This window comes from Solanum pennellii, chromosome 3 (assembly GCF_001406875.1).
Source record: "Solanum pennellii chromosome 3, SPENNV200".
Lineage (NCBI taxonomy): Eukaryota > Viridiplantae > Streptophyta > Magnoliopsida > Solanales > Solanaceae > Solanum > Solanum pennellii.
In genome coordinates this window covers 39,765,255-39,792,661 of record NC_028639.1, presented here as the reverse complement: position 1 = coordinate 39,792,661, position 27,407 = coordinate 39,765,255, and the positions used below count along the sequence as shown (strand labels likewise).

General features: G+C 33.1%; 3 protein-coding genes and 1 pseudogene across 5 annotated transcripts; 2 read left to right on the top strand and 2 right to left on the bottom strand.

Annotated features, from left to right (window-relative positions):
• Positions 1–760: 760 nt before the first annotated feature.
• On the bottom strand, positions 761–2,335 carry LOC107013984 (annotated as a pseudogene).
• A 4,990-nt stretch (positions 2,336–7,325) lies between these two features.
• Positions 7,326–11,459, bottom strand: LOC107012663 (receptor protein kinase-like protein ZAR1). Its single transcript, XM_015212567.2, has 2 exons — positions 10,015–11,459; positions 7,326–8,204 (listed from the first exon to the last, which is right to left on the bottom strand). Exons 1-2 carry the CDS (start codon positions 11,258–11,260, stop codon positions 7,567–7,569), a joined length of 1,884 nt encoding a protein of 627 aa, XP_015068053.1. The 5' UTR covers positions 11,261–11,459; the 3' UTR covers positions 7,326–7,566.
• Positions 11,460–22,517: 11,058 nt separating this feature from the next.
• Positions 22,518–23,613, top strand: LOC114076581. 2 transcript variants are annotated; one of them, XM_027915972.1, is made up of 3 exons: positions 22,518–22,899; positions 22,966–23,292; positions 23,372–23,613. In XM_027915972.1, exons 1-3 carry the CDS (start codon positions 22,522–22,524, stop codon positions 23,567–23,569), a joined length of 903 nt encoding a protein of 300 aa, XP_027771773.1. In that variant the 5' UTR covers positions 22,518–22,521; the 3' UTR covers positions 23,570–23,613. The 2 variants fall into 2 exon arrangements, with proteins under 2 accessions (XP_027771773.1, XP_027771772.1); XM_027915971.1 differs by having other exon boundaries at positions 22,518–23,292.
• A 1,372-nt stretch (positions 23,614–24,985) lies between these two features.
• Positions 24,986–26,350, top strand: LOC114076573. Of its 2 annotated transcripts, XM_027915962.1 has the most exons (3): positions 24,986–25,612; positions 25,679–26,029; positions 26,109–26,350. In XM_027915962.1, the coding sequence occupies exons 1-3, from the start codon at positions 25,034–25,036 to the stop codon at positions 26,304–26,306; spliced, it is 1,128 nt and encodes a 375-aa protein (XP_027771763.1). In that variant the 5' UTR covers positions 24,986–25,033; the 3' UTR covers positions 26,307–26,350. The 2 variants fall into 2 exon arrangements, with proteins under 2 accessions (XP_027771763.1, XP_027771762.1); XM_027915961.1 differs by having other exon boundaries at positions 24,986–26,029.
• Positions 26,351–27,407: the final 1,057 nt, after the last annotated feature.

The following is a 27,407-nucleotide window of genomic DNA, read 5'->3' as shown; positions in this document are numbered from 1 at the left end:
AGTTAAAACCGATGTTTGAGTGATACTTTTTAGAAAAATTATTCCATCACTTGTTATAATAGTATCTCCTTTATTATGTAATATAAAATCTAATCCTAATACAAAATCTGCACTTATATTCAAGTCTCTTACCCATATTTTATCCATTTTATAAGTAGGTTTATAGAATTTTGAACATGTGCTTTATCTATATAGTGTCTATATACATTATGTGTTCCGTCCATTAGCATGGCTGCGAGCGGCTTTGCTAGGGTTTTTATTAGTTCTGGAGGTACTATTTTCTTGTTGAGGACGCTATTAGTACATCCTGAATCTACTAATGCTAAGGTTTCTATTTCGTATTCTCCTAATTGAAGNACCTAAGGGTCATTTTAATAGTTGCAAAACTATTGATTTCCTTATGTCATTTAAGAGGATATCATTCCATTGTACCAATATTCGTCGTATCTAATACTAAATTCATAATATTAATATTATTATCATAAATATATTATGATATTTATTATGATTAATGTGTGAATCTATATTTTGTTCATGATAAATATGTAATAATAGTGTTTAATAGAATACAATATCTTTTATTTAGATTTAATGTATATTTATATTTTTGTCCATAAATATTATGATATTATAAAGATATTTTTGTGATTCAACTTTTAACATTGAGGCTTCTTACTTATAATATAATATGATATATATAGAGAGAGAGTGTGACCATCACTTGGAAATATTTTTTTGGACGTTTAAACAAGCAAAGAGCTATATATCCAATATTAGTATTACTAATTATCTTTAATTGAAACATGTGATTTACATAACGTGAGACCTAATTCATTTTAATTACATACATAAAGCAATCTAGTCTAGAAAATGATTCCATATATATCAGCTTATAGAGTTGTCTCAACTCATTACAACCAAAACTAAAGAAATCATGTGGCCTAGCAAGATATTGCAGTCATTACTGAAACCATTGACCATATCTTTATACACTGTCCAGCTGCTTCTAACTTTTGGATACCATCCTCAATCCTACAGAAACAATACAACTTACTAATGGATAATAATAATAATAATTAGGGGAGAGGGAAAAAATGGTATGTTTATAGGTCATTCAACCAAAGGGGCTAAATAGTAAAGAAAAAGTGAGATGATCTATTCATATTCCTACAATAAACACAAGCTTAAAAATTTTCTCGCACTGTTTTGGAAAAATAATGCATTGGCAGAAAAAATTTTAAGAACCTGAAAGGAAAGATCAGGAGGAGATGCAGCAGCCAGCGCCTTGGGCAGCAGATTGGTGTCCAGGAACTATGATCTTGTTCCCTTGAGAGATTGTGACTTTGCGTACTCTGCACCTTCGTCTGCAGTGAGAGTTTTCTTGCCAACAATTTGATAAATTTCTTTTAATATACTCATAAATGCAGTCTCAACGTTGGTGGATTCAAGAGCTGATGTTTCCATGAAGAAGAGATTCTCCCGTTCTGCAAATTCTTGAGCATCTTCTATTGGTACTGCTCGAAGACTCCCTAGATCACATTTGTTTCCGATAAGCATTATAACAATGTTCTTATCTGCATGACCCCTTAATTCCTCCAGCCATCTAGCCATATGATCAAATGATTGACGTTTTGTCAAGTTGTGTACTAACATTGCACCAACTGCACCTTGATAGTATGCACTAGTCACTACTCTATACCTGAGACAATGTACTCTTACAACTATATATGTATGCCAACAATCGTAATTAGTGTAAAACAGGACATACATAGAGATCCCCAATTAATTTGACAAAGAAAAGAATCAAAGAGGACCACAATTATCAAGTGTATATGTATTAAATTGCTGTAAAAACAAGCAAGCACTGCACTGGGCAAAAAATGCAAGGTTGTGAATGTATAATATAGATAAAAGAATAGCATACCTTTCTTGTCCAACAGTATCCCAAATCTGTGCCTTGACGGTCCTGTTATCAATAATTAGAGTTTTAGTATGGAATTCCACCCCAATTGTAGCTTTTGAATCCAAATTGAATTCATTCCTTGTAAATCTATCCAGAAGCTGTGATTTACCAACTGCAGAATCTCCAATCAATACAATCTTAAATACATAATCTATTTTTTGATTGTAATCTCCATATAAATTTGACATTATTTTAATTTGACATAAATTTCAAAAATCAAGCATATCATTCACGCTTATCCAACTTTATTATATATATTCAACATGTAAATTTGATGCTTGATTAGGGTTTCAGATAAATGATCACAACATTCTAGTTTTGCGTCAAAATATTTTGGTTTAAGATGTTTGACAAGAAACAACTTGGCCAACATCAACGGTTACTGCGTCACCTATTAACCGTTTTTTGAGTATAACAAAAAAATACAACCTCTGTTTGTTATGCATTTGGGGTAAAATAAATATGATTAAATTTAGAGCATTTTTATTTGTCATGTTTCACTTTTCAAAAGTTAATTACACTAATTTTAAAATTAACTTTGATAGATATTCAAAAACTATACGAGAAGTACTATAAATTGCAATGTTTTGCATATCAATATGATGAAAATATACATCGTAAAATATTGGTCAAAGTACTTATAATTTGACTCTAAAAAGAAAATCCTGACAATTAATTGGTGTGGTTTTCCAATCTTTAAATAGGGTTGTTCCTTCACCAATGTAGGAGACGCTTGAATAAAGTGATATCTACATTCTACTCTCCATATCTCTTTCTGTAGTATATTACTCAAATTTACAACATGTTATTAGCCAGAGATTCTAGCCAATTGAGATTGAGTTTTAGTTTTTCTATAGCTCATGTTCTGGTTGATCCCGTTATGAAAATTGAGAAGGGAAAATGAAATTGTTGCAATCAATAATATTCTATGTATAAAATCAAGTATGTATTTTCTAGATTTTTTATGATTTAAAAAACAAGTTTAAATGGATAATCTACAATACAATAGTGTACCATCATTAACATTGATCATGAACCAAAGATGTATGCTACTATTGGTTGAATATTCTCTGCTCCACGAAATTTCTTCCATGGAAGAAAGTATAAAGTTTTGGTAGCATAAGGTTACATTAATTTTTAGGATACTTTGCTTTAGTTTATTTACTATCTAACGCTACTTTTTTTTTTTTCAGAGTATGTGTATTTGAAAGTCAAAGTACAATATAGTCACTGTGACTAGGGTTGGAAGGGGGACCGGGCTATCCCGCCACGCTCGCGTCCCGACCCGACCCGCGTCCCGCCTGACCCATCCCCTTATGTTTAGGGGGTTTAAGGGGTGGGGGATGAGGGGACCGGTCAGGGGCCGGTTCACCCCTGCGTCCCGGTCGACCCGGTCCGATCCCGGCCCGGTTGAACCGGCCGGTTCGCGGGATCCCATCTTTTTTTTCTTTTTTTTAAAAAAATTTTAAAAAAGTTACCTTTTTAATCCGTTGGGGAAACGGCTAGTGGGCCCCCCAACGGATTTTTGCCACTTTTGTGTTCCCAAACACCCTCTACCACCCCCCTACTTTAAAACTTTTTTTAAATCCTCAAGTTATAATAATTACACTTTAACCCATTTTTAATATTATAAATACACCTATCCCCTACTATTTCTTACAAAATCATATATTCTCATTTCTCTCATCTATTTTTCTCTATCCTCTCAACTCTCAAGTGTCAATCTTAATTTCTATTCTTTAATTCGCATATTATTATAATCCATATTTTCAATTTTCGATTCGAAATTTTTATATTATATCAATATATATAATTATATTATCTCATATTTGTTATCAAGTATTGGTTTGAGTTTCAAATTACAAGTTACAACAAACCACAAGCTTCAACAATCGGTTTAACGTCTGCTATTAACGTAGACGTTTGGTACATTTGTTTCACAATATTTATATTTTATTTTTCGTCTTTATTTTTATGTTATTATTATTTTTATATCACACTTTATATATAATTAAGTACGAGTTCTAGCAAAAAAAATAGCGGTAAAGAAAAAGTGAAAGCATAAGATAACGAAGAAAGTAGACTTTTTAAATTATTTAATTTTGGTAAAAAAAATAGTAAAGAAAAAAAGAGTAGTAAAAGTGGTGGTACTTCATCTAAATCAACAAGTAGAGTTAGATTTAACATAAATGATTCTACTTATGTTGATGATACTCCTTATGATATTGATTCAAATGTTCAACTCGATCACGAAAGTTTAGAACGGCGTTATGGTAATATTAATCCTAATGTTGATGAAAATTCAGGTGAATAAGTAGAAGCTGATTTGGGACAAGAGGTGTTAGAAGAAACACCTACTAGTCCGTTGACAGAAGTTCCAAATGAGACTATCAATTTACCGGAGCAAAATTTTGGACATCCACCCCTTATACCTCCCACAAGGGAGAAGGTGAAGTATCAACGCCCTAAAACTTCTATTGTGTGGCAATTTATGACTTTCGATAAAGAAAATAGTGTTGATATTTGTAATAAGTGTAAGCAACCTTTTAAACATAAACAAGGTGGGGGTCAAGGTGGAACGGGGGGATTAAATAGACATTTTTTATCTTGTGTGCCGATTCAATATAAAGAAGCTAAAGCATTAGCCAATAGAAAAAAGGAATTTCAATTAATGAATTTGATATTACCGGTAATGCATTGATAGGGGCTTCTAACATGGTTCAAGGAAGATTAGATCCTTTTAACCCCGCTGGTCCAATAACACAACGTAAATATAGTAAGGAATTAGATCGGGATAATTTAGCTAAAATGGTTTCTGTTTGTGGTTTGCCTTATAGTTTTCCTTCAAATCCCGGTTTTATTGAATATATTCAACAAACTTATAATCCGGATTATAGAGGCTTTTCAAGAAATATTGTTAAATCTGATGTTTTTGAATTTCAAGGTAAACATTGTCAATTTCTTCGTTGTATATTAGCATATTAGAAATTTTACCGGAAGAAATTCCAAATTGTCAAACGTGTAAGTCTAGCATAAAAGTAGAAGCAAAACTGTTGTATGAAAAATATAGAACTACGGAAAATTTTCAAGGAGAAGTTGGTCAAACTTCTAATGTTGAGATTGATTTGTCACTTCCAATTTCAACTTATATGCGAGGTATTCTTGGTCTTAATTCTATTAACCGTGATGATTTTGAAGAATATCTTAATCAATCTGGTGGAGTAGGCGAAGCGATGCATTTCCAACTTTGAGAAAAATGGTTCGTGATGTTCTAGCTATTCAAGCTTCATCAATTGCATCGGAGGCTGCTTTCAGTGCGGCAATGTTTCAAATTGGTGATCATAGACATTCATTGGCGGAAGACAGTTTGGAAACAACAGTTTTATTTAGAGACTGGTCCAATGCCAAAAGAAGGAATAACAATTTGCCAAAGTTAAGTAAAAAACAAGCAAGTTGGATCAAAACACAAATTGAATGCAGTGATGATGAATTAGAGGCACAAGAATTTCTAGCAAGTTTGCCAACACAGAGGATTTCACCATCGATATGATGCGACAATTAGAATTAAATTTTAAAGGAGAAAACGGATATTTTTATATTACATTCGAGAACTAATTGAAACAGAACCCTTCCTAGAAGGTTGCTGCGTAAAATTAGTTACTCATCTAATATCTGTAACAAATATTGGTTTTACGTATGAGAACTTATTGAAACAGAACCCTTCCTAGAAGGTTGTTGCGTAGATTAGTTACGCCACTAATATTTGTTAATTGTAACTTTTAAGTTCTATTGAATAAATTTAAAGGTTTTAACTTTTGTTCAAGTTTTTTTTATACAATTATTGTTTTGCATTTTAATTTTAATATATACAATTAAATTTATACTAAAGTACTAAACTAACTAAAGTACTAAACTAACTTTAAAATACTTATTTAAAGTTTACAATTTACATTACTTTAAAATATTTAAATTATAAATTTAAACTTCTCAAATTTGAAATTTAAAACTTTAAAGTTGAAACTTGAAATTTGAAACATGAATCTTGAAATTTGAAAATTGAAACTTTAAATTTGAAAATTTTATTTTGATATTTGAAAATCAAAAATTAAATTTAAAATTTATTAGCTAAAGACGTATAATTTCAATACAAATATACAAGTATTTAAAAAAAAATCCCCCGTCCCGTCCCGTCTCGTCCCCCCAAATCCCATCCCATCCCGTATATATAGTGGGACGGGATGGGACCTATTTTTGTCCCCCCAATCCCGGTCCCCCCAATCCCAGTCCCGGTCCAAATCCCCTCTCCCCGTCCCCCTTCATCCCGTCCCCTTCCCCGTCCCCTTGCCAGCCTATCTGCGACAATATTTGTGAGGAAGGCCAACGCGAGACTGTCTAGATGGAGAAAGTCTGAGATAAACCTGGACCTTGGATGTTGCCTCATGTTTTTCAAGAATTGCATTGGTATTGAAACATAGACGAATTCAAAGCTTTGTACACCGAAAGTGCAAAGAGCGTTGAAACGATTACAAGGGTGATGAGAAATTCACTAAAATCTAAGCAAAGAGCGTTGAAACGATTACAAGGGTGATGAGAAATTCACTAAAATCTAACTTCTAATAAATACTTCTAAATAAATTATTAGTTGAACAAGTTATCGGCTAAAATTCTATTTATATTTGCAGGGGGGTGGAGTGAATCGGGGTGCACTACCCTTCATAATGAGGTTTTCAAGAAAACTCATATAAAGCTTAATGAGTCGAATCCGGATAAGTGGGTGGAAGAAAGAACCGAACAAACTTATGTAAGTTATTTAATTTAAAATTTCAAGATAAATGAGTACGAACGACACGTGGTTGACATGGCGATTTGGCCTAGTTGACACTTGAAGAGTCCACTCAAATTCGAACTAAAAAGGTGGTAAGGGCTCACATAAGGGCAGAAACTATGGGGTGGACTCTTAGAACAATGTACAATGGCTCCGATCAGGCTTAGAAGATATTGAATCATCACGCCAAGAAGAGACATTTGATGGTGTAAGTGCTATGTCATCACAAATAGCAAAACATACACATGCATTGACAAAAAGAATTGGTGAAAAAAAAAAGCATGAACCTGGAGACTCTTGTGTTTTTGGAAGATGTGATGCTTTAGAAAGACTATGACTATGGGACAATCTTAATCATATCTCCAGTCAAAATAAGTGCCCATGACTAGTGAGAGGAGATTTCAATGTCATATTGAATGAAGAAGAGAAGCTGGTGGATTAGTTTTTTCTCAGAATGAAGCTGGAGAATTTGCTCAATGTTTAAGGGATTGTGTATTGACAGAAAGCAAATAGTACATAGGTAGCAACTTCATTTGGTGGAATGAGAGAATAGAGGAGTGTATTTTCAAAAGATTGGATAGGGCAATGGGCATTCAAGAATTCATACAGAACCTTCCAACTATTGAACTACATCATTTGAATTAGTAGAGTACAATAGAAACACCAAATCTAGGATTTGGCACAACACAAACTGAGAATTCTGATTCACAATTACTAAACAGCACTATTTTAGGCAGTCAGCAAAACATTGAAAGCCTTTACATTGATCAAGTTTCTTTTACTGCAGTCTGATGCGATCGAGGTTATCAGAAACTGTTCTCATCCTTGGCCGAAGCTCAGGATCCAGTTCTGTGCAGTTGAGAGCGATATAAAATGCTGCAACAACTTGCTTTTTAGCATGAACCTCATTCAAGAGAGCAGGGTCTATGATCTCAGATAAGGGTCGTTCTTGTCTAAAAACCTTTCTAACAAGACTCTCAAGCCCCTTCCCATCATCCTCCACCTCCGATCCTCCATCTGCCAACCGACCAGTCAGAATCTCCAAAAGCACCATACCAAACGAGTAGATGTCACTTTTCTGGGTGAACTTGGAGCCAGGCACTCGACCCTCAGGTGCCATGTACATAGTACATGACGAAGTTGAGTTTTGAGGACTTACTATGATTTGACTTGTACTTAGCTTTTTCGTACTACTGTTTATGGGCTTGGAGCAGCCTGAAACAAGGCGAGTCAATCCAAAACCAGATATGTAGGCTTGCAAGTCATCATCAAGAAGGATTTTTGTAGAATTTATGTTCCCATGAACATACTTCCTGGGATTACACTCATGAATGTGCATTAGACCCCGAGCTGTGCCTTGAGCTATCTTCAGTCTAGCTGCCCATGATAGAGGCGGCAAGCTATTACCAAGTCCTCCTGCGATTGTAAAAAATAAACATAAAAAGATTGATTAACACGGATAACGTTCCAATATAAAAAGAAAATCACCAAGTTCTCCAGAAAAATTAGCTCTGTGTGTTTCTTTTTTTTGGACTTGTGTATTTTTTTTTCATGAGAAATTTTTTACCGAAAAATGCAAGTTTTTAAATCCAAAAAAAATATTTTTGGACTTGTGGAAGATAAATTAAAAAGTGATTCATGCCAAACTGACGACAACTTTTCAGAATAATGAATAGAACAATTTTCACTTCAAATCCTGAAATTGGTACAAAAATATGTGCTTGAAACAATGGAAGTCCGAGTCAAGGAAAACAAGAAATAGGTCAGTTGGTATTTTGTCGAGACAAAATTTACCAATATGAAATAGAGGAACCACATTCTCAAGAAGCCACCCCAAAGTAGGTGCAATCTTCATTTCCACTTGCGTATATATAGGATTGGTTCATAATTGACGATACCAAATTACGAGCAAAAAGGGAAGGATTATGTCGAAAAGACTTGTACACCAAAGATTGAAGTTAAGAAAAACAGACTGGAGTTAAAATGAATATTGATGTTTTTGTGAAGTGCAAGGTTCTGAAAATAAAGAGAGCAAAAGACAAGGCTAACACAAGTCCAATAACTGCCTATTCAGGTATTCTATAACCACAATACAAATTATACGTACATTAAACAACACCTCTGAATAACAAGACAAACAAACTAAAGGAAAAGGGAATGACTTACCAAGACTTGGAATCTGATGAAATTTTGCGTCTTACTTATTATCTTTTTTGTTTTATATTTACCAATCAGAAAGCTTAACGTCGTGGACTTCTCCACTTAGTTAAAAAAGAATTTGAAGGTAAAAGTAACCTTTGGTGTAATAGTTTTCATCTCGGTGTCAGCTGAATGCCTCTTTTACATAAATTCCAACATCCTAAAGTGAACTTGACAATAATAGATGTTACAAGGAGAAATTAGTCGCTATTTTGTTCTGCACAAATTGCGGACTTACGATTCATGTTTTATGTGTTACCATGCTTAGTTCAATTCCTAATGAATGTGAATCGAACATATAGCTTACCATCCAATTGATAGATCTAAAGTTTTTTTCCTTGGTGTAACTTCCAAATGTTCACTTCAACTTTAAAGCCTCTCTCAATATATCTAAGGCCACATAAAATGTACTCCCCATGAAGCAGAAAACATGCGCAAAATGCCATAATGGGGACCAGAAACTAGTGAATTACAATAAACCAACAGATATTGAATTGTGGAGCCCAAAAGGTCTCAAATAGCTGAACACTTGCGTAGATGTTTTCCAGGAAGCAGAAAACACGAATGCCAATTGCTTAGATAAAAACAAATGAACCATGCACGTATTATTCCCCTCCCCTCCCCACCCCACTACCCCAAACTAGTTCTTGTTCATCATGATTTACATTCGGTTGCCTATTCTTGATCAAAAGAAAGATAAGGACGGTAAGCAGCTAATGACTTAAAAGCATATAATTTGGGATCATTAATATTTTCTAAAGATAGTTGATGCTTGAAACCTTGACAGAAATTGTTAAATGTGCCTAGAGAATACTTCAAGAAGTAACCATAAGCAGCTTTAAGAACATCTTAGGTTGTAAATAATTCCAGACATTAATGTTCTATTTTGCATAAATATCAAATACAATGCCACCTTCAAGAACTAGTTATCCCAGAATTTCTAATATTAAAAGCTTATCCTTGTGTTTTAGAGTGAATATTCATTTAACAGTAAAGAAAATTCCACGTAAGAATGAAATGAGATTACCATGTAAAGCATTGTGCAGGGTGCCATTCCGGATGAAATCAGTAACCAGCAATTTCTCATCACTTGCATAGTAATAAGCCCTAAGCCTCACCACATTTGGATGTTGTACTCTTCCAATGGCTTCCACTTCCATCTCAAACTCCTTCAACTTCCACGTCACATCCCCCTCGCTTAATCGTCGAACAGCAACCACCGTACCACCACCGGCCACCACCTTGTAAACTATCCCATTCCTACTCTTCCCTACAACATAAGCTGAAGCCCTTAACAAATCCTCTAGTTCCATTCCAAACCCCTCGTCTAACACTACATATTTACCCTTTTGCCCCTCCTCTGCCTTCTCCAACTTTTCTTTTCCCATTTTTCCCTCATCCAACTTTCTCCTTAACACCCACACTGAAACAAACATCACCCCAATCACAACCGATACGCCGGAGATCAGAGAAACCACCACAGACCCATTTCCCGATTTACCTTTTCCTACAAACCCCACCTCCTCCTCATTAGGGTTCGGGTTCGGTGGTGGTTTTTGAGCTTCTGGTTCTGCACACGGAGTCTCCAATGGAAACCCACAAAGAAAAGGGTTGCCGGAAAATGCAGTAGGCCCTTGATTCAACAAGGAGCCGACTGAAGGTATCTTTCCGGTGAGATTGTTATGCCGAAGGTCTAAACTCAATGTTACAGGAAACTTACCATAAGTCGCCGGAACTTGGCCGGAAAATCTGTTGTATGAAAGATTTAAAGTTCCAGTGAGAAGTGTAAGATGAGTTAGGTCTTGGGGAAGTGAGCCATTAAGAAAATTAGCAGAAAGATCAAGGTGTTTAAGGTTTACAAGGGATGTGATTTGTTGAGGTAAGAATCCAGTGAAAGCATTGTTAGAGAGGTCAAGGAAGTGAAGGGAAGTAGCATTGAAGAGATGAATAGGGATTGGTTTTGAAAAGTTGTTGTAGGAAAGAGTAAGAATAGATAGAGAAGAAAGTGCTCCGATTTCAGAAGGAATGTAACCACTCAAATTCTTTGAGGATAGAGAAATGGAAATGACCTTTTCATTTTCATCACATGTGATTCCATTCCAATGACATGCTGATGAGTCTAACTCCGACCAAGAAGAAAGAAAGTGAGATGGGTCATTAGAAATGGCAGATTTCAAAGCTAACAGAGAAACACCATCTGAATTCAATGAAAATATAGCAGAGATTGAAAATGTGACAAAACTAAGAATCACAATTACAACAACATTCATCATTCAAGTTTCAATCACCAACACCACACTTGAGTTTTTTTGCTTCTATCAGATACGGTTTTGAAGGTGTTTACTTGATTTGAATTTGTTTTGAGTTTTGACTAACATAGGTGGCGTAGGCTCTTACAGAGCTAAAGTTGAAAATTGTCAAATGAGGTAATAATGTTTGGTTTTGTTTTACTATTCACATGTTTCCACCTTGGGATGAGAGATATCAAGTAAACAAACAAGAGACAAGTATCTCTAATTGGTCGTTTGGTAAGGAGCATTAGAAAAAATAATTTAAGTATTAAGTATAGTATTATTTAATACTATGTTTAGTAGGAATTTTGGATCAATTCATGAATTAGTTATACACCCTACATGATATTAGAGGTGTATAACTAATACCTTCCATTTGGTGGTATTAGTTTAAAGGAAACTTTCACATATAGCCACTTAAATATAATTAATTATTTTTCATAGTTATAATTTGATAATTACAATTTGTAGCTACATGTTATATGGAGGAGAGAGGTGAGCAAGACTGGAGAGAGAGAGGAGAGAGGCGAGAGAGGGGAAAAAAGTGAGAGAAAAGTGAATTGTATATGTATATTGGTTAGATAATTGTATATTATACATATGTATTTGTATATATGGCACGAGAGATTGGGAGAGGAAGGAGAGAGGCAAGTGAGATTGGGAGAGAGAGGAGAGAGGCGAGCGAGATCGAGAGAGGTAGGAGAGAGGCGAGCGAGAGAGGGCAGAGAGTGGGAGAGAGGTGAATTGTATATGTATATAATTGTATATAAATGTAATTATACAGATACATTTGTATAAATGGCAAGCGATATTGGGAGAGGGAGGAGAGAGGTGAGCGAGATTGAGAGCTAGAAGAGAGAGACGAGCGAGAGAGGACAGAAAGTGGGAGAGAGGTGAATTGTATATATATATATATNACAAGTTTGCTTAGCCGCGTAATTTTCTCTTAGTTTAATACCATAGGACTAATCTAGGTAAAGACAAAAATACTCCCTCAAATTCTTTCAATTATTTTGTTTATTTTCTTGATTTTATATTTTATATTTATACTAATAAATTTATTTAAATAAATTAGTTTACAAATTTTATTATTTAGAATAACTTTTTGTTTCTAAAACATGTGTTATTTAATCTACTTATTATTAATATAAAATATGATAATCCAACTAATATGCTAATGTTGATGTATGAATTTACGAACAATTCATAGTCAAATATTGTCTCTTAACGGAAGTCCCTTGAACACTACACAAGTAGTCTAAAACAAGAGCATATATATATACGAAAAAGGGTCAAAAAATACCCTTAAACTATCTGAAATAGCTCAGATATACCCTTAAATTATATTTTGGATTTACTACCCTTCCCGTCAAACTATTGGGTCAAAAGTGCTCTTCTAATTAACGGAAATTGTTAAATGCCATGTGTATGCAACATGAATGCCACATGGCACCTCAATAGATTTCCACTGCCACATAGACTAAAAGGAAAAGGGTCAAAAGTACCCTTAAACTATCCGAAATAGTTTATATTTACCCTTAAACTATTTTTTGGCTCAAAACTACCCTTCCCGTCAAACTATTGGATCAAAAGTGACCTTGTTGTTAAATTTCACATGTGCCACATGACTAAATCCCTAAATCTTAATTACTCATTTTTCCCCTCATTTCATTATTTTCCAGAAACGATTTCATCCCTTCTCCCTCATTTCGCGACTAAGGTTTCACAGTGTTCTTCGTCGCTGGGTTTCAAAGTAGATATTAGTGGTTATAGGTTAGTAAAATTTTTTCTTATTTTATTGTGTTTATAACGACGAAAATTCACTTTGAAACTCAGCTCCGAAGAAAGTTATGAAACCTTGACTGCAAAATGACAGAAAAGTTGTGAAATTCTAACTATCATACTTTGAAATCGTAAACGTAATAAAATAAGAAAAAATATTTACTAACCTACAACCATGAATATCCACTTTGAAACTCAGCCCCGAAGAAAGCTACGAACCCTTAGCTGCGAAATTAGGAAAAAGTTGTGAATTCTAACTATCATGTTTTGAAATCGTAAAATAATAAAATAAGAAAAAATATTTACTAGCCTACAAGCATTAATATCCACTTTGAAACTCAGCCACGAAGAGAAGTATGAAACCCTAGCCGCGAAATGAGGGAGAATGGGTAAATATACCATTTTGTGAAATAATGAAATGAGGGGGGAAGTAATTAGGATATAGGGATTTAGTCTATGTGGCAGTGGAACCTTATTGGCATGCAATGTGGCATTCACATGGCATTTAACAACTTCTGTTGATAAGAAAGGTACTTTTGATTCAATAGTTTGACGCGAAAGGTAGTTTTGAGCCGAAATATAGTTTAAGGGTAAATATGAGCTATTTCAGATAGTTTAAGGGTATTTTTGATCCTTTTTATTTAGTCTACGTGGCAGTGGAATTCTATTGGCATGCAATGTGGCATCCATATGGCATTCACATGACATTTAACAACTTTCGTTAATAAGAAGGGTATTTTTGACCCAATAGTATGACGGGAATGGTAGTTTTGAGCCAGAATAAAGTTTAAGGGTATATATGAGCTATATATATATATATATATAACATCTCGAGTATAAAAATAGTTTAATTAATTTGTGATATCTATTGTTTATTTTTATTTTATTTTATTTTATGATAAAGAGTTTTTTTTTAATTTATTGATACAAAACAAAGTTCAATAAAATTTCTCTATAAATTATTATAGTTGTGTGACCTTTTGATATATTAACTCCAATTTATTAAGATGACAATTATTTACTCTCAAATAATTTAAGTGAGAATATAGTGAACATGATAATAAAGTTTTTATTCTCATAGCTTAGTTAAAAATGTTATAGAAAAATAATATTGTCCGTCAATTATCTACCTTGACTCATACATGAAATAGAAAAATTCCATAATAACTCAAGGGTATAATTGGAAAGAATTTTTTTTGTAGAGTTTTAAACCACACAAAAAGCTAGTTAAATGATAATGAATCAAACACTTGATTTAATCCCTGCATTACTAATCCCTGCATTAACAATCCCTGAATTATTGATCTTTGTACCAAACGACCCCTCACTCTTTGAAATTTATTTATGGATACATACAATGAGGCTTCATATACAAATCCTTTAAATCTTTTAGGATATTTCGGGCCCGTTTGGCCATAGATTTTTCAAATAATATTTGAGAAAAACTTGGCAAATAGTGTTTGTCCATACACTTTGTCATTATTTGACAAATATTCCAAATTCCCAAATACTGCTTTTTTTTAGTATTTGGTTCAAATCTCATTATTTGGGATATATTAAAAATTGAAGTTTACCCCAAACTTTTATTTTTTACAAAAACACCCCGTATAGTTGTTGCTTACGTTGTATTACATAATTTTTTACATTAGTTCCAAAGTAGTGATGAAATATTTGGTGAATATGAAATGATAATATGATTATTGATGAAAATGATGAATAATCGGCTCAAGATAACAAAGTCATGTGTTTTGTCTACTTCACGGTGTATGAAATGATGCTTGTTGCATTCACTCAAAATTACCACATTGCTCTAGTGTCATGGACATTATTTGCTATTGCTGTAACAAAGATCCAATTGACTTGTAATACAAACTTATGGTTAGTTTTGATATTTTTAAAATTATGGGTATAAATCATATTTGGCCAAACACATGGTGAAATTTCACCCAAATAATATTTGCCAAGAATATTTGGAAATTTATGGCCAACGCTAGCTTCATTCCCTTTACATATAACTGAAAATATCGAGTGGAGACATTTTTTTAGAATTAGAGATGTTCAAATGACCTATGGGGTCGTTTGGTACAAAAATGAATAATGAATTAGTAATACAAGGATCAGTAATGCAGGAATTAGTAGTGTAGAGTTTATTTTTATCAAGTGTTTGCTTCATTTCTTTCAATCCCAACTTGTGTTTGAAATCAAATTCTTTAAAAATCTCCTTTCCAATTATACCCTTAATTTATTATGTAATTGAGTTAAGGTAGATAATTATCAGAATTTTTTTTAATGACATTCTAACTAGCTATGAGAAGAATAATTTTGTTGTTATGTTTCCAATTATCTACTTGAATTATTTGAGGATAAATAATTTTCATCTTAATAAATTGGTCACTAATAAAATGTCAATTTTAAATTTAAAAAAGATAAATCAACTACTTTTAAAATTATAAAGACGGTCAATAATTGTAAAATTGAATAAACCATGTACATTTACACATAAAAAAATGCAAGTTATAATTTTAATATGTAAGTAATTTTTTTAAATTGTTCGAAATACGAATAATTAGTGATATATTTGTCTTTTAATATAGTAAATGTTAAATAACTCATATTACAAATTTGTATTGATTTGAATTAGATATATTTAGTAACAAATAAGTCTCTCTAAATAGTTTGTTAAACAAATTTTATTTAAATAATTTTACTAGTACAAATATAAAACATAAAATCAAGAAATTAAAATAAAAATTAAAAAGATTTGAGGGATATTTTTTGTCTTTATGTTTATCCCATGGTATTATATCCTATGTATTACTAATACCTCTAAATGGAAGGTATTAGTAATAATCCTATAATATCATGTAGGATGTATTAACTAATCCATGGATTAGTTATACATAGGCTTACATTCCTACCAAACATAGTACGGAAAAGGGCCCAAAATACCCTCAAAGTATTGAAAATGGTACAAAATTACCCTTCATCCACCTATTTGCTCCAAAATGCCCTTCCCACCCACCTATTGGGTCCAAAATACCCTTGTCATCCACCTTTTGGTTCAAAATTGACCACTTATTTAACGGTTTTATATTTAAACTATTTAAATATTTTTTTAAATACGTGGCGCTCAACTATTTGTTATAATTTAACTTATTAGTGTAATTTATAAATAAATCCACTACCCACCCATTACTAATTAAATCCCTCTAAATTAATGAACCCGTCACATTATTAATGCAAGCTACTGCCAATTGAGTGTTTTTAAAAAATATAGAAGTAAATTATCATACATTCAAGTGGCTAAATAAAAATCACCGATAAACTTAAAAGTCTGACTATGTTCATCTTAATTATTCTTACGTCTCAATTATGTGATGTTACTTCATAGGTAACTTTTTTTCAAAATAATATATTAAAGGTTTTAAAACAAATCATAAATATTTATAAAATTATATTTAAAAAAAGTGCATACATTAATTCGGGATGTATTACTTGTTTACCTTTAATCAAAAATTTCTAATTCAACTTTGAAAGAAAGTGTCCTCCTAAATAAGCGGCTCAACCTAAATTTAATTGGGGGTTCAATTCGGACTAGAATAATTTTGAATGTCATTTTCAGTAATCTATAATTTCATCGTGCTTTAGTAGTGTTTATGACGATTTTGATATTATAATTGAATTATTAATTGAGTGAGGTTTAGTTAGTAATGAGTGGATAGTGGATTGGTTTATAAATTATATTAATGAATTAAATTTATAATTAATAGTTGAACGCGAAGTATTTCAAAAATTATTTAAAGAGTTCAATTTTAAAACAATTAAAAAATGGTCAATTTTGAACCCAAAGGTGGATGGCAAGGGTATTTTGGAGCCAATAGGTGGATGAAAAGGGCATTTTGGAGCCAATAGGTGGATGAAGGGTAATTTTGTACCATTTTCAATACTTTAAGGGTATTTTAGGCCCTTGTCCGAACATAGTATTAAATTATACCATATGTAATACATGGATTATTTCTTTTAATGCAGTCTACCAAACTCCCCATAAGGGTTACTTCTCAGGGGCGGACCCAGTAAGCCAGACGCGGGTGCTCGAGCACCCATTGATTTCCGAAATTTTTTGTATATATATACAGAAAATATGATACATATGTTATTATAATTTAAACGAGAACCCATAGAACAAAAGCAGCTGTGGGTGAGCTGGTTTAAACCTCTGCAATAAGAGGCGCGTGAAGCCACTGACGAGGGTTCGAATCTTGCCAGTAGCATTCTTTTTTTAAATTTTTTCCAGCGAATTTTACACTTGGAAGTGAGCACCCACAACCTTTAAATCCTAAATCCGCCACTGTTACTTCTAATTGTTTAAATGAATTATCATGACAAGTTAAAGAATCTGATAATGTGTTGAATCATGCCGTTGTTTAAATGAATTATCATGACAAGTTAAAGAATCTGATAATGTGTTGAATCATGCCGTTATTCAAATAATTATCGTGAAATGACTTAGTCCTTCTATTCACTTTTATTTTTTCCGTATACAAAAATAAATGCTCAATTTTACTTTTATGTTGAAAAATCATAAAATAATTTATCATCTATTTTAGTATTCTGTTTGTTACGGATAAAAAAATTTCTTGAATAATAAGTTGATTATTTTACAGCAAATATCTTAAAGAGTAGAAAATACTTTTTTTAAGAAACTAGTTTCTGACTCGGAAATCAATCTTGATAATTGATTCATGACTCGATCCTGACACCCGAATCAAGATACAATCCCAATGATCAATTTGAGATATGACTCCGATCCAAGACTTAATCTTGACACTCGACTCGAAACCAAACATTTGGATTGGGACCCGACCTTCATGTGAGAGATACTGAGAAGACAAACATATTCTTTTGTTCAGTAGAAATATTAATACATCTAACTAAGAATATCTTGACATATAATGTTGCAAGAAAAGAAAAAATAAATTGTACTATTGCACGTGAAATCGATGTGATGAACCTCTGATTTTAGCTACAATGATATTTTTACTAAATTAAACAAGGCGTTCTTCTTCTCATATGAAGTTATTATTACTAGTAAATATATAAAAAGACGATGGTACGTTTAGTATATAAATTGTGGAACAATGCAAACATGAGGGACTAAAATAGACAAAAGTTTGAAGAGAATAAAAAATGCAATAATATTGCAAACATGAGGGACTATTAATACTTCATATGAAAACTGAAGAATGACTTTGAATCGCAACTCAAAAATAAAAGACTATTTTGATTTTTTTCTCTGATATCTATGCTCTTTCATTTTGAATGCGTATAAATATACATTTTAACTTTTATGAAATTGAACAAGTTAAATCATATATCCTATTTGACATTCTATGTGCTAATTCATATCTTTATAAAAATACGTCTACTTATTTATTAATTTTATATAAATTTCAGTATCTATTTGTATAGCTGAAATTATGCCCGGAGAGAATGGAAAACAGTATACAGATAAATGGAGTTGTTCACAAATAATGGGCAGAATTGGTGGATACCATAAAGTCTGCCACGACTAAGGAGACAAAAAAGTGGGAATATGTTTATTATGGTGAAATCTCATAACGCAGAGATAATGATATATTTGAATTTTAAATACAAAATATCCCAAATGATTATTCTAATTGTGGGTACCCTTTGCTCACTACATTTCAGTTTTCTAAAGCCTTTTATTTTACTTGTATGTATAAACAAATGTTTTCTTTTTTTACCATTTCTGTCTTAACTTTCTTATATTGCACACTTTTAATTCTGGGTTTGCTTAACTAAATAGATGTTTAACTATGCGATATTATATAACGATATGATTTTATGAGATGAAATTAGCGTATAAATATTTAGTTTTATATTAATTTCATATCATAAGTTGTAATTTTATATTCTTCAAAAATCATGATAAGAAAATTCATGTCATGATTTGAGATATTTTTAATACAGAAATTGATTCACAAATTTATATTTTGTTAAAACAACCCACATTTATATCTACTAACTATTTATTTTATATGTAAATAAAATTTACAATGACATCGTTACTTTTTAAAATTTATTATTCTCACCAACATTAGTCACTTTGACTCACACCAATCAATTGTTGAGTAATATTAAAGACTAATACACTATAATTTATGTTCAATTTTTTTATTAAATTAAAGTTTGATGAACTAAAGTTAGATAAAAAAAAGTGGAGAGCAAATAGCAATGCAATAATATATTATTGCAATTTTATAATTTTTTATTTATTTGGTAAGATTGGATAAACAGTTGAGGCTATTTTAATAGTTTTATAATTTATGAGATTTTTATGTTTATGATAAAATATATAACATTATAATTCCATATCACATGTTCATATAATACGTTAATTTTATATCATAATTTCATTTTATGATATTATATTATATTTTTATATCATAATATCATATCACATGACCAAATCCGCAAAAAGCAATGTCAAAAAAAAGGAAAAAAGCTTGCTTTGGTGAAAAAGCAAATTATGGAGTTTTCTTTTTAAAATGTGCATGGATGATATAATGATGGCATAATACATATATTTGCCCTTAAACTTGGCTTCAAATTTTAAGTATGACCTCAAACTTTCACAGTGCACAAATAGACACTTTAACTATCCTATTTTTTTTATAAATACACACGCGATTTTTGGACCCAAAGAGCGTGAAATACAATCGCGCCCAAGTGTATTAGTGAGCCAGTCAATAACTGCCAACTAATTAAATATTTTTTACACGTCATTATTTTTTAAAAAAATTACACGTCATTTAAGAAGTAAAAAAAAATTAAAATTGATTTTAAATTACATAGAGGGTAACGTTTCTAGAAGGCACCTTTCTAGAAGTTTCATTATCCAAGTTTCAAAATTTTCACCCATTTGTTCATCAGTAACTTAGCTCCAAATAGAAAACCCTAGGTTATCTTGGAATCAAAATCTTGGAATCAAAGGCGAAAATCATTCAAGATTGCTACTGAAGTTGATGTTCATCTGTTCATCTTCCTTGATTTAGTTCAGGTATGCCTCGATTTTGCTCTTTTGAAAGTTTATCTTTGATTACAAAGTAGAATCTTTCTGTCACCATTAGTGTAAAATTGTTATTTTCTTACAGATTTTATACATATGGGTCATATTATAGCTATTTTTCACCATGGAGGTCGGTTTTATAAAGGTCAATATGTGTCGAAATTGGGAAACATCATTTTCAGCATACATAAGGACCACTTCTCTTTGACCGAACTGAAATCGTATGCAAAAGATATTGGGTATGATGAAGTTGATGCTTTTTTTACTGAAGACCCTTTAACCCATAATTTTGTTAAGTTAGAAAGTGACAGCCAACTATATAACTTTGTTAAAGATTTGTGGAGTGGGTCATCTATTAAGTTGTTTTTGAAGCATGTGACTGATAAAGAAGGGGGGTCCACTACTTTGGGACAATTTTCTATTGAAAAAAATAATCAAGAATTGGGAAATTGCTCTAGGGTTTCACACAGGGTAGGTGAAGTTGAACAACCATTAGAAGAAGGAAATGGTGATTCTCTTGACTTTGAAGAGGATGACTTAGATGATGTTCCAGATCAGGATGATAGTGAAATTGATGAAGAACTGAGAGCTTTTAGAGAAAAACTTAGGGAAGACAAAAAGAATGAATCTGCAAAGAAAAAAAAGAGAACTAAAAAACCCTTAAAGGATCAAAGTGTTGAGCTTGGAGAAGTTGGCATAGATAAGGGATTTGAAAATATCTTCAACAATAAGGCTGCCAAATATAATGGAAAATTGGGAGGTGATGAAGTGTTTATTGATTCATCAGATGAACCAAGTGAAGATAGTGATGAGGAGCTAGATGTTTTAGCACAACCGGGTGTTGATTTACCTTCAAGAAGAAAAAGCAACAAACTGAGGTATGATTCTTCTTCTTCCATTTCATTCTTTGAGTTGGGTATGATATTTGAGAGTGAAACTCAATTTAGAAAGGCTGTTGCTGATTATGCTGTTCAACATAAGGTTCAGTTAAGGCTTAAACCCAATGAACCTCATAGAGTTAGGGTAAAATGTGAAGGGAAGTGTAAATGGGAAATCTTTGCAAGCTTGGATAAAGATTTTGGAAATTTTTTTGTAAAGAAATATTATCCTGCACATAGATGTATTTCAAAGAATAGGAACAGGTTGTGCACAACCAAATATGTGGAAATGAAGATGAGGGATAGAATAATATCTCAGCCTGACATGAGAGTTCATAAGCTTCAAGAGACACTAAGAAAAGAATGGGGATTAAAAGTGGGAAGATCAATATGTTACAGGACAAAAATGAATGTCATTGCCAAGTTCTTGGGTGATTGGAAACTTGAGTTTTCTAGGTTGTTAGACTATGCTGATATATTTAAGAGTACAAATCCTGGGAGTTCTTGTTGGGTAAGAACTGATAATGAAACAGTCCCTGGCTTACACTTGTTCTAATATTTTTATGTCTGTTTTGCTGCATTGAAAAATGGATAGCTAGAAGGTTGTAGGAAGATTATAGGATTGGATGGATGCTTTTTGAAGGGTGCTTGTAGAGGAGAATTATTAGTGGCTGTTGGAAAAAATGGAAACAATCAAATGTATCCAATAGCTTGGGCTGTGGTTGATCAAGAAACTAAACACTCTTGGAGTTGGTTCTTAAGCTATCTCATTGAAGACTTGCAACTTGGTGATGGAAATGGCATAACAATCATGTCTGACATGCAAAAGGTATTCATTCTACTTTTTTTTGTGTGTGTTACTGTAAGTTTTCACCGTCTGTTGTTAGTGTGTGAAGTAAGTGATATCTTTAATGTGTGTGATAAATAAAGTGTCTTGATTTTATATTTCTTAGGGTGTTGAGGTGGCAGTGGAAGTCTTACTTCCTAATGCTGAAAGAAGAATGTGTGCAAGACATATTTGGGCAAACTGGCAAAAAAGATGGAGAGGTGAGGAAAGGCGAAAAGCATTTTGGAGGTGCTCCAAAGCTAGTTTTGAGGTTAAATTAAGAGATGAATTTGAATATATGGGGAAATTGGGTCATAAAATATGTGAGGCATTGCTTGGATATAACAAAGAATATTGGTGTAGAGCTTTATTTAGTTAAAGATCAAAGTGTGATGTGGTGGAAAATAATAAGTGTGAAACATTTAACTCATGGATTGTTGGTCCTAGACACAAATCTGTGATTAGTATGCTTGAAGATATTAGGCATAAAATGATGGATAGGCATGGAGATATGATTAAGTTTGCAGATACTTGGATCAGTGACATTTCACCTATGGCAAGACTGATTTTAGAAGAAAATAAAGAGATTGGCAAGGCACTAAGGGTGAATTGGAATCATGACATTGGATTTGAAATCCAAGAAGGAGAGTATAGACACATAATTGATATGACTAAAAAGACATGTAGCTGTAGGTTGTGGCAGTTGAGGGGCATACCTTGCCAACATGCAGTTTGTGCCTTATATCATATTGGGCAAGAACCAGAAGATTATGTGGAACATTGGTACAAAAAAGATACATTTCTAAGTGCATATAAGTACTTTTTACAACCCATTTCCAATATGGTAATGTGGCCTGACACCAATAACCCACCAGTTGAGCCTCCTGAAGTGAAGCCAATGCCTGGAAGACCAGGTAGATGTAGAAGAAAAGATAAAGATGAACCAAGAAAAAAGAAGTGGGGAAAAACATCAAAGAATGGAGTGAAGATGTCATGTTCCAAATGCCATCAAGTTGGGCATAACAAAAGAACTTGTATATCAGTGGTAAGTACTTTTGTCTTTCTTTTAAATTTTAATCAGTTTTATACTTCTAATTGTGTGTCTTTACAGCCTTCTGAACAACCCACACAACAGCCTGCAAGGCCCTTTCAACAACCACCAGTGAGGCAGCCTAGCACTGGAAATGCCTCTTCTTTATGTGCAGATACTTCAAAGGTTAAAGGAAGGAAAAAGAAGCAGTCAACTGCAAGGGCATCATCTTCTTCAGTTGCATGGACATCATCTTCTTCAGTTGGAATGCCACCACCTTCTTCAGTTGGAAGGCCACCAACTTCTTTAGTTGGAACGCAACCAGCTGCTTCAGTTGGAAGGAAAAGAACAAGAGATGTGGGATTTGGTGTTTACACAGACATACAATCTGGAAGACAAGTGATTAACGTATGTATATTGCCTTCTTTAATTGATATCCTTACATATTTATTTAGGTATACTAAATAATGCCCTATGAATTATGCAGCCAGGAAGATCAAGTGAAAGAGTTATCTCAAGTGGAACAGGGGTGGCATTTAAAGATGCATCACAAACAAATGTTGATCTTGGATTCAAGCCACCTAGTTTAAAATGGAAAGGAAAAGATGCAATGACTGGAAATCAACTTCAACAATTGTCAAAGAAAAAGGTGCAAAGCAAATCCAAGGGAAAGTGGGTTCCATAAGAGCTCAAAGTCTTACTGATGTGTATAAATGTTGATCTGGGAGGTCTTTGTTTTTGTTTATTTTGGTAACTGTTTGTAAAGGCATACTCCAATTACTGATCATTTTGATGTATTTTGGGTTATTTTGATGTATGTTTGCATAGACAAATATTTGGAGTTTGTTAAGCTGTGTTTGATGAATATTAAGTTGTGTTTTGTGAAGCCTTTTGGTGTTTGTTATGATTGATTTTAAGGCTGCCTTGATGTTAGGTGTTTACTATGTATGAAAGTGTGTGAATCATGCTAGTATGAAAGTGTGTGAATAATACTATTCGATTGTAAAAGTGATGAATATTGAAGCCAATGTTGGAGACAAACTGTCAACTCTAAANTTTGGAAATTTTTTTGTAAAGAAATATTATCCTGCACATAGATGTATTTCAAAGAATAGGAACAGGTTGTGCACAACCAAATATGTGGAAATGAAGATGAGGGATAGAATAATATCTCAGCCTGACATGAGAGTTCATAAGCTTCAAGAGACACTAAGAAAAGAATGGGGATTAAAAGTGGGAAGATCAATATGTTACAGGACAAAAATGAATGTCATTGCCAAGTTCTTGGGTGATTGGAAACTTGAGTTTTCTAGGTTGTTAGACTATGCTGATATATTTAAGAGTACAAATCCTGGGAGTTCTTGTTGGGTAAGAACTGATAATGAAACAGTCCCTGGCTTACACTTGTTCTAATATTTTTATGTCTGTTTTGCTGCATTGAAAAATGGATAGCTAGAAGGTTGTAGGAAGATTATAGGATTGGATGGATGCTTTTTGAAGGGTGCTTGTAGAGGAGAATTATTAGTGGCTGTTGGAAAAAATGGAAACAATCAAATGTATCCAATAGCTTGGGCTGTGGTTGATCAAGAAACTAAACACTCTTGGAGTTGGTTCTTAAGCTATCTCATTGAAGACTTGCAACTTGGTGATGGAAATGGCATAACAATCATGTCTGACATGCAAAAGGTATTCATTCTACTTTTTTTTGTGTGTGTTACTGTAAGTTTTCACCGTCTGTTGTTAGTGTGTGAAGTAAGTGATATCTTTAATGTGTGTGATAAATAAAGTGTCTTGATTTTATATTTCTTAGGGTGTTGAGGTGGCAGTGGAAGTCTTACTTCCTAATGCTGAAAGAAGAATGTGTGCAAGACATATTTGGGCAAACTGGCAAAAAAGATGGAGAGGTGAGGAAAGGCGAAAAGCATTTTGGAGGTGCTCCAAAGCTAGTTTTGAGGTTAAATTAAGAGATGAATTTGAATATATGGGGAAATTGGGTCATAAAATATGTGAGGCATTGCTTGGATATAACAAAGAATATTGGTGTAGAGCTTTATTTAGTTAAAGATCAAAGTGTGATGTGGTGGAAAATAATAAGTGTGAAACATTTAACTCATGGATTGTTGGTCCTAGACACAAATCTGTGATTAGTATGCTTGAAGATATTAGGCATAAAATGATGGATAGGCATGGAGATATGATTAAGTTTGCAGATACTTGGATCAGTGACATTTCACCTATGGCAAGACTGATTTTAGAAGAAAATAAAGAGATTGGCAAGGCACTAAGGGTGAATTGGAATCATGACATTGGATTTGAAATCCAAGAAGGAGAGTATAGACACATAATTGATATGACTAAAAAGACATGTAGCTGTAGGTTGTGGCAGTTGAGGGGCATACCTTGCCAACATGTAGTTTGTGCCTTATATCATATTGGGCAAGAACCAGAAGATTATGTGGAACATTGGTACAAAAAAGATACATTTCTAAGTGCATATAAGTACTTTTTACAACCCATTTCCAATATGGTAATGTGGCCTGACACCAATAACCCACCAGTTGAGCCTCCTGAAGTGAAGCCAATGCCTGGAAGACCAGGTAGATGTAGAAGAAAAGATAAAGATGAACCAAGAAAAAAGAAGTGGGGAAAAACATCAAAGAATGGAGTGAAGATGTCATGTTCCAAATGCCATCAAGTTGGGCATAACAAAAGAACTTGTATATCAGTGGTAAGTACTTTTGTCTTTCTTTTAAATTTTAATCAGTTTTATACTTCTAATTGTGTGTCTTTACAGCCTTCTGAACAACCCACACAACAGCCTGCAAGGCCCTTTCAACAACCACCAGTGAGGCAGCCTTCACAACCACCAGTGAGGCAGCCTAGCACTGGAAATGCCTCTTCTTTATGTGCAGATACTTCAAAGGTTAAAGGAAGGAAAAAGAAGCAGTCAACTGCAAGGGCATCATCTTCTTCAGTTGCATGGACATCATCTTCTTCAGTTGGAATGCCACCACCTTCTTCAGTTGGAAGGCCACCAACTTCTTTAGTTGGAATGCAACCAGCTGCTTCAGTTGGAAGGAAAAGAACAAGAGATGTGGGATTTGGTGTTTACACAGACATACAATCTGGAAGACAAGTGATTAACGTATGTATATTGCCTTCTTTAATTGATATCCTTACATATTTATTTAGGTATACTAAATAATGCCCTATGAATTATGCAGCCAGGAAGATCAAGTGAAAGAGTTATCTCAAGTGGAACAGGGGTGGCATTTAAAGATGCATCACAAACAAATGTTGATCTTGGATTCAAGCCACCTAGTTTAAAATGGAAAGGAAAAGATGCAATGACTGGAAATCAACTTCAACAATTGTCAAAGAAAAAGGTGCAAAGCAAATCCAAGGGAAAGTGGGTTCCATAAGAGCTCAAAGTCTTACTGATGTGTATAAATGTTGATCTGGGAGGTCTTTGTTTTTGTTTATTTTGGTAACTGTTTGTAAAGGCATACTCCAATTACTGATCATTTTGATGTATTTTGGGTTATTTTGATGTATGTTTGCATAGACAAATATTTGGAGTTTGTTAAGCTGTGTTTGATGAATATTAAGTTGTGTTTTGTGAAGCCTTTTGGTGTTTGTTATGATTGATTTTAAGGCTGCCTTGATGTTAGGTGTTTACTATGTATGAAAGTGTGTGAATCATGCTAGTATGAAAGTGTGTGAATAATACTATTCGATTGTAAAAGTGATGAATATTGAAGCCAATGTTGGAGACAAACTGTCAACTCTAAAATAGTGCATTTCAATCCATTACTTTGATTGCTTAAAATACATATTGACAACCCATAAAGAAAGCCTATACATAACAATTCTGGCATAATTTTTTCAACCAGTATACATAACAGCCTAACATTTACTACATAAAGAACTCTCTATAAATCCAAGATAGTATCACAATGATCTGCAAAAGTCGATATTTTCTCCTAATCTTTTCCTTTTCTTCATCATGTTTTTTTATCCTCTTTTGTAATCCCGAAATAGCAATTCTAGCGTGTTCAGTATAATCAAGTTCACACCACCTAAAAAACTTGCAACCAACCTGTTTAAGAAGAACAAATTCACTATCAAAATTGAATCTTGAGAACTAAAATTTAAACAAAAAATTATGTTTTAAACGGAACCATACCCGATCATCTTCACATCCAAGAAACCAACGACCTGGATTGTTTGCAGACCAAGAAATCTTCATTATAGCTCTTTTTCCACAATGACAAAAAAAATTAGAAGCCATTTACACAAAATATGAGCACAACTCGTTTTAAAGAGAGGAAAAAAAATTTTGATTTGAAAGAGGAGGAAAGAGAAATTAGATTTTAGGTAAATTTTAATTTGGAAATATAAAGATATATATAAAAGGAATTCATTAAGGGTATATTTGTCATTTCTGCTTTGTTTTACCGTTGTGGGCCTTTAAAATAGTCATAACTCGCGCAGAAAACGTGCATAACACGCGTTTTGCCATG